This window comes from Prionailurus bengalensis, chromosome C1 (assembly GCF_016509475.1).
Source record: "Prionailurus bengalensis isolate Pbe53 chromosome C1, Fcat_Pben_1.1_paternal_pri, whole genome shotgun sequence".
Classification (NCBI taxonomy): domain Eukaryota; kingdom Metazoa; phylum Chordata; class Mammalia; order Carnivora; family Felidae; genus Prionailurus; species Prionailurus bengalensis.
In genome coordinates, this window is record NC_057345.1 from 20,513,876 (window position 1) to 20,521,368 (window position 7,493).

Genomic DNA, 7,493 nt, shown 5'->3' on the forward strand with positions numbered 1-7,493 from the left:
CTTGCTGGTGCCCCAGACAGAGGATACCAGTTTATAAGGGGGCCAAGCTGGTGGGAGAACATGGAACAAGACTTCCTCCCATTGTCCCTTCCAAGGGACACCCTCCTCCTCCAAGTCGGAGCCAGCGGGAGGTGGAGGCATTTCTTCCCTCAGCCCCCGGGACCAGGATGGAGTCCAACTTTTGATCCTGGCCTCCAGGGCTCTGCAGCCGTCTCTCCAGACCTTTGGGTTCACATAGGACTTTTCTGCCTTTGAACCTTTGCTCGTTCTGTGCCTTCCATCTGGAATGCCCTCCTCTCCATCTCTATCTGTGAAGCGCCCCCCTGTCTGGTGAAGATCCAGCCCTAACACCATCTCCTCCAGGAGTCCTTCCCTGGTCCTTGTCAAGTGTTAAGAATGACCACGGCTGGGGGCACCTGGGTGGCTCAGTCGGTTAGGCGTCCCACTTTGGCTCAGGTCATGATCTTACCATTCGTGGGTTCGAGTCCCTCATCGGGCTGTGTGCTGACAGCTCAGAGCCTGGAGCCTGCTTCGGATCCTGTGTCTCCCTCTCTGTCTGCCCCTCCCCTGCTCACATTCTGTCTCTCAAAAATAAATAAACATTAAACAATTTTTTTGTAATGACCACGGCTACCATTTGTTGGGCACTTACTGCACTCCACAAGTCCTGCTGGGTGCTGTTTGTGGGTTGCCTCTGGTCCTTACACAGCTTGGCTCATAGTCATTATTGGCCCTGGGTTACGTGCTTGGCACAAAGCAGGTGCTCAATAAATATTGGTTAAAGGAATGAATAAACAAGGAGAAAATGAGGCCCAGAGGCAGGACGTGGCTTGTGCACTGACACTTGTCTGCCTGGGCCCACAGAGATCTCGCCCAAGCGCCCCGCCAGGGAGAGAGGTACTCTTGACAAAGGGACTTCATACGCGCTCTCAAGTCTGTTGGGGAGCCCCTGGCAGGGCTTAGGAAGTAGTTACTAACATAGGCAGACCATTGAGTGGGCAGACTGTGCAGGGCAGGTCTGGAGGCTAGGAGGCCAGTGAGGGGGCAGTAGCCACAGTCCAGATGTGAGGACTGACGACTGAGCTGGAGAGGGACCTCAGGTGACAGGAAAGCAGAGAGAAGCCTCATTTGCTTGTTCGTTCACTCATCCATTCTTTCACTCACTCATTCATTCATCAAACCTTCCCTGAAAGCCTTCTCAAGCCCTCTCTTCTCAGTGCTTGTGGGGGCAGGGAGGGCTGGGGTACAAAGCGGGTGTCAGAAGGTGGAGGCCGAGCTTGCCAGACAGGATGGGTCCATGAGATGGACTCTGAGATCCTGAAATTCCAATTCAAGGGATCTCTCCTCCCCACATTCTTCCACAGGTGTGCCAAGATTTGCAGACAAGTGGATTTATCATGTGCTATTTATAATTTAAAATTTTAAGTTTATTTATTTTGAGAGAGAGAGAGAGAGAGAGAGAGAGAGATAGAGGATGAGTGGGGGGAGGGGCAGAGAGAGAGAGAGAGAGAGAGAGGGAGAGAGAGAGAATCCCAAGCAGGCTCCGCGTTGTCAGCAGGGAGCCCGACTCAGGGCTCAAACTCAGGAACCATGAGACAGCGACCTGAGCCAAAACCGAGAGCTGGACGCTTGACTGACTGAGCCACCCAGGTTACCCCTGAAATGTGCTGTTAAGCATAATTATTTCTGGGGAGTGGGACCAGGGGGAAAGGATTTCTCACTCTTTCTATAAAAAAAATCTGTATCGTCCTTTTGTTCCTTACGGGCATTTACTACTTTGGAAAAAGCAAACATCCGAAAGAAATTTCCTTAACTGATGGTAAAATCAGAAGGAGGTGGGGGCATTTCCTCCCTCAGCTCTGGAAAGGATGGGCATTATCCCTGCCAGCACTAAGTGCTGGGTGGAGAAGCCAAGGGAGGGCGATCCAGGCAGGAGAAACTTCGTGTATAAAGGCTTGGAGAAGAGAGAAAGCCAGACAGGCTGGGAGCAAGAAGTAGATCCGAGTGTTGAGAAAGGGGCGCTCAAAGGGGAGGCTGATGTCGGAGACGGGGGCTTTGGTGGAAGTGTGGAAGGGGAGGGGCGAGGAGGTGACTGTTAGGCATGTCGATGGTGGCACGAATGGGCAGGTGAGCGCTCTGTGAGGCCGAGGAGGAGCCAGAACTGCTGCGGGCCCCAGGGTCCCTCAGTGCCCTTCCAGATGGAGTGCAGGGAGGCCGGGCCCAGGGGCAGGAAGTGGCGTGAACGCTGTAGGGTGATGGCGTCTGGAATGCGGATTGAGCTTGTGCGTCCGCTCTGAATCTTCCCCAGAGCCCACGGAGACAGACACTGCTGTTACCCCACTTTACAGATGGGGAAGCACGGCCAGGGCTGGGAAATAACTTCCTCCAGTTCACACAGAGCAGTCAGGCTCCACCCGCTGACCTCGCCACGTCACCCTCTATGGCCTCTCCACTCCACTTCCTGGGACAATCATGGGATGAAATCAGATAACACCGTCAGACTCTTAGCCACATGCCCTGTTTCCAGCAAGTGCCCCAGCAGTGGGAGATGTTATCGGTCAGGGAAGACTTCTGGGCAGGGGTGGGGTGAAGTGGGGTGGGAGAGAAGCGGAGGAGGTGGGCATGGGAGGGCAGGGGCTTTCCAAGAGGGCCTGAGTGAGGAAGGCCACGAGTACAGAAATGGCTGTTGAGTCCTAGGGGCATCTCCACCTTGGCATTGGGGCAGAGACCTAACTTTAGGAGCCCAGAGAGCCTGAAGATGCCTCTGTGGGGGAATGCCTCTGAACTTCTGTTCAGATGCCTCTGAACTTCTGCTTATTCTGGAGTCAGAAAAACCTGGATTCAAATCCCAGCTCTCCCCTGTCCTACTGCATGATCTTGAGCAAGTGTATCTACCTTTCTGAGCCTCCACAGACCATCTATAAAGGGCGGGGGAAGAGGGTTAAACACGTATAACAAATGAACATATTTAAAAAAAATTTTTTTTAATGTTTATTTTTGAGACCGAGAGAGACAGGGCATGAGCAGGGGAGGGATAGAGAGAGAGGGAGACACAGAATCCGAAGCAGGCTCCAGGCTCTGAGCTGTCAGCACAGAGCCTGATGTGGGGCTTGAACTCACGAGCAGTGAGATCATGACCTGAGTTGAAGTCAGACGCTCAACTGACTGAGCCACCCAGGCACCCTTGAAAATGTTTGAAAAAGCGACAGTAACAGTCCAAGGTTGAATTCTCATTAAGGAGAGGACAACAGCTGTACCCCAACCCCAACAAATCCACACAGCCCAAGACACAGGATGTGAAGCACAGTGCTGGAAAGAGTTCCTTTATTTGGGGGCAGTGCCAGGTGGGTGGGAAGAGGCAGGCACAGACCCCGTGCCAGGCAGGGGGCCCACAGGGATAATGGATAAGATGCGAGGTGGGTGGAGGATGCTCTCAGCTGCAGGTACCAGGCCCGGGACAGGCGGGGATGTCAGCTGCCAGGCTCTGAGCCTGCTTAATGCCCACAGGGGCCAGAAATCGGTGGCCAAAGTTTTTCCCACCCCGGCACCTACAAGGGGGCCGAGAGGGCAGCCTCTTCGTCCTCCTTCCCCTCAGTGTGGAATCCAGGCCTGAAGGGGGTCAGATTCTGCAGAGGCCAGACAGAGAGGGCACTCAGGGCAGTGGCCCTGCCTCAGCCGGGCTGAGGACCCCCACCCCCAGGAAGCAGGCAGTGGCTGGAAGAGCACACTTGAATGGAGGCTGCAGCAACCCGCCCCACCACACACACACGGCACACGGGGGCCTCAGAGCAGCCCCCCTTCTTAGAGGAAACCCAAACCGCACACACATCCCAGGCTCCTGCCTGCGGCCCCAGAGCTGCAGAACGAAGGCTTGCCTGGGTTACGTCACCTACTGGTTCTCCTCTCTGCTGGCAGCATGAGGGACAAAGACAGATGGGCTCAGTCGGGCTCTCAGACACAGGGTCCAGGCTGAGTCCTGGCCCCAGCCAGCAAGGGGCAGAGAGAACCCCACATGTTGAGAAGCGTGGCTCCCATGGGTGATGATGTGGGGAACACGCTGCCCTGCCCTTAGTGCTGCCCCATTGAGAAGACAGTGCACTGGCACTTAAAGGGCAAGAGTCAGGTGGGGGAAGTGAGCTGAGACCCTACTGGCAGGCCAGGTACTCACAGTGTCTGGTAGGTGCTGTCCTTGGCCTTGAGGAAGCGCAAGACGAAGAAGGCCGCTGCCTGCAGGCTCAGCACGAGCACGACGCCCCCAATGAAGCTGGCCCCATCAAAGCCAGGGCCGTGGGCTTCAGGGACTGGGGGGCTCCCTGCAGGGTGCAGGTCATAGCAGGCCACTGTGGACCAGGATCCTAGCCCTACCCCAATAACCAGCCCAGGGCACCTGGAGGCCCCAGTCCTCAAAATGGGAGCCTTGAACAGCAGGCTCAGAAGTTCAGCCCAATCCTGTGGGCAGTTGGGAAGCGCCTGCTGGGAGGGGCAGTGTCTGGGGCAGGGGAGGGTGAGGCCTTGGCTCCAGCCCTGGCTCTGCTCCCAGTTGCTCTGTGGCTTGAGGTCTTTCACGTCCTCTCTGGGCCTCAGGATCACATGGTCCTGATAGCAGTGAGCTCCCTTCCAGCCCCCCTATCCCACGCTGGCCCGGCAGGGTGAGGATAGACCCAGAAGTTAAGCGTCTAGAGCCCTTCAGCTGAGAGTTTCTTTTGGCCTCGGGTCTCAGGGTTCAAAGCCCAGATACAGAGGATATTGTCCCTTTTCAGGACTCCTAAGTCCCCGGACCCTGGAGTCACCCAACATCCGAGCCCTTAGAGAAGGAAGAAGGGGAGGCCCAAGTGGGTCCCTCCAAGGGTAGGGACCCTACCAAGTGGGTCCATGGAGACTAGACGATGTATGTCAGAAGGAGAAGCTGGGTTCTGAGGGTGAGATCTGTCCAGTCACCTCACAGTTAAGACAGAGCCAGTCTCACAGCATCCCCTGACCCTTTCCCCTGCCCTGTCTTAGGGCCCACGGTTGCCAGGCTGTCTGGGTGGCTCCCAGCTGTGCCATGTTAGCCATCAACTCCCACCGCGGATTCGATTTCAGGCCCTAGGCCAGGTGCCAGGGCAGGGCAGGACTGGAGGTAGAAGATCATTCTGGGGCACTGGAGAGGGGCCCAGCTAGGAGCTGGGTCCTCCTCCTGGAGGGTATAACTTGTGTAAGGGGGCCTGAGAATAGGAAGGGCAAAGGGGGTCCCAGCTACAAGCTCAGGGAGCCCCAGAGAAGGACACTGGGGGAGGAGGAGAGGGAAGAAATGGGCTGCCCAAGACCGATCTGGGGCTCAGCCGGAGGGAGCTGGGCCATCAATAATTCAGCCTCCAAGATCAAGTTTCTGGCTTTAATTAACCAAAAGCCTCTGCAGCCATCCCTACCAAGTCTGGTGACCTCCAGGCCCTGAGGGGCAGTGGGAACCAAGGGGCAGAGTTCTTGCTTCCGCTCTGCCAGGAACCTGCTTTGTGACCCTCTCTGGACCCGGGGGCTGCAGTGGGCAGGTAGTCACTGCGCTGCACCTCGTTGGCAACCTGAGCCACACACCCTTCAGCACCAAGGGCAGGTTCTGAGAGTCAGCCCGAGCTCCCAGAACTGCTGGTGTTGGGGAGAAGGGATGGCAACCATCATTTCCCGACTGTTTCTATGTGTCAGACATTGAACTAGGCGCCGTACACCTGCTCATAAAATTCTCGCAGCAACTCTGTGAGGGATTACCCAACCCATTTTACAGATGTGGAAACTTCTTCTCAGCAGAAGTCACAGGGCTGAGGTCACAGAGCACGTAGTGCCTGAGCCCGGCTCTGTCTTTGCTGGCAACTCTAGTCCTCCCACCGCTACCGTTCTCCCAGGTAGCACCTACCTGTTGTGACTGTCTTTGGTTCATAGGTGGGGTGGTGGTGGGCAGCTGGAAAGACAAGGGAATCCATACGAAGCCAGCCCTCCCATTCTCTGGCCCCCACCGAGACCCCAGCCCAGGCTAACGGCCGGACTTCTGACTCAGATCAGGCTCCCTGGTCCGGGTCCAGGTCCACCTGACATACTTTCAAGCCTTAGTTCACACAGCTCTTCCACCAGAAGTGGCCTCTCTCCATCTCTACCTTTAAGGGTCATCTCTGATGCCACCCCCTCCAACAAGCCCTCCCTCCCCATTCCCTTCTGAACTTCTGATTCTGAAGTCCTGTGTTTTAAGTTAGGCAAGATAACTCCTCCATCCCCTCTACACATCTGTCCCGGACCCTCTGGCTGTGCCAATTTTCAGATGGGAAAACAGGCCAGAAAGGGGAAGGGATTTCTCAGTGAGCTAAAGGCAGAAACGCAAGTGGACCCCACTTCGTGGGCAGTCTGCTCCCAGATACAGACGATATAGTCCCTTTTCAGGACTCCTAAGCCCCCAGAGCCTGGAGTCACTGGAGACCCTGGAAAGAGGCCGATTCCTTCCTGAAGGGCAGGCTCTAGCTTGGGGACACCGTAGTCCCCTCTCTCCAACTTAGGCCAGCGGGAGTCCTCTTACCTGGACACGACTCTGAGCGGTTGTAGACAGAGCAACCTTCCTTGACCACCTCAGCTCGGGCCACACAGTGTCCTGGTGGGAGAAGGTGTAAGGGCGGGATCTGGGGAGAGCGGCCAAGGCTCTGAGGTGCAGAACTGGGGACACTTGACTTGGGGAGGGCCCAACTCCATACCTGGCTCCTCTGGCTGACACTGCTCCCACACGCAGCCAGAGAGGTTGTGTGCTTTGTGCCCCTCCACACAATGCTCACAGAGCTTGAACTGTTTGCAGGCCCCCGGGACAGCTGGCCAGATGTTCATGCGGAGCAGGGCTCCCCGCCCAAAGCCTCGAGCTCCTTTACCTGGGAGTGGGAGCAACTCCTTGAAACTGAGCTGCAGCCGCTTCCCCACTACCGTGGCTCTCCCCGGTTTGCACACATACACTCACCTGGATCCGCTAAGCCCCACTACACACCTGGAGTTTCCACAAACACATGGCTACACACACCCACAACCTCCCCCACATTCATCCAGAGTCCCCTTCCTTTGCATACACCTGGGGTTCCCTGATCCGTGCAGAACTGCTGCCCCCAGACACACCTGAAGCCCCTAATCCCCCAACCCCTGGAGCCTATTACATACTCCTAGCTCCACACAGGGCTAGAACCCCCTTCAACTACCCCTAGAGCCCCGAACTCGTCTGGAAAGTCCCCTCCTGCCCCCCACCCCCAGGCCAGACTGCTCCAGAAGACGCGGCTGGATGAAGGGCACGCTCCCCCTGCCCCAGCCCGGGCTGGGCCCTCAACCAGATCCTGGTCCGCGTTACCAGCCACAGCGAGCTGGGCACACAGGAGGAGGCAGCAGCAGCCGCCACAGAGCGCGGCCCGTAAGGCGCGGGGTCCCGGCGCGGCCATGGGCGGGGCGGGGGTTGGGGGTCGGCGGAGAGAGCTGGTGTGATGCGTCCCTCCCGGACTCGG

The 7,493-nt window shown here is 56.9% G+C and overlaps 1 protein-coding gene across 2 annotated transcripts; it reads right to left on the reverse strand.

Moving 5' to 3' along the window:
- Window positions 1–3,297: 3,297 nt before the first annotated feature.
- CD164L2 (CD164 molecule like 2) lies at window positions 3,298–7,493 on the reverse strand. 2 transcript variants are annotated; one of them, XM_043574182.1, is made up of 6 exons: window positions 7,343–7,493; window positions 6,711–6,878; window positions 6,539–6,610; window positions 5,888–5,932; window positions 4,169–4,313; window positions 3,298–3,626 (listed from the first exon to the last, which is right to left on the reverse strand). In XM_043574182.1, the coding sequence occupies exons 1-6, from the start codon at window positions 7,428–7,430 to the stop codon at window positions 3,620–3,622; spliced, it is 525 nt and encodes a 174-aa protein (XP_043430117.1). In that variant the 5' UTR covers window positions 7,431–7,493; the 3' UTR covers window positions 3,298–3,619. The 2 variants fall into 2 exon arrangements, with proteins under 2 accessions (XP_043430117.1, XP_043430118.1); XM_043574183.1 differs by lacking the exon at window positions 3,298–3,626 and having other exon boundaries at window positions 4,165–4,313.

What these genes read in the sequence shown, in the direction of transcription:
- CD164L2 (XM_043574182.1), bottom strand. Translation starts at nt 7,430, where the DNA reads ATGGCCGCGCCGGGACCCCGCGCCTTACGGGCCGCGCTCTGTGGCGGC. An exon ending in GTGTCAGCCAGAGGAGCCAG is followed by an intron (nt 6,611 to 6,710) that starts GTATGGAGTTGG and finishes TTCTCCCACCAG; the next exon opens with GACACTGTGTGGCCCGAGCT. An exon ending in ACCAAAGACAGTCACAACAG is followed by an intron (nt 4,314 to 5,887) that starts GTAGGTGCTACC and finishes TGCACCCTGCAG; the next exon opens with GGAGCCCCCCAGTCCCTGAA.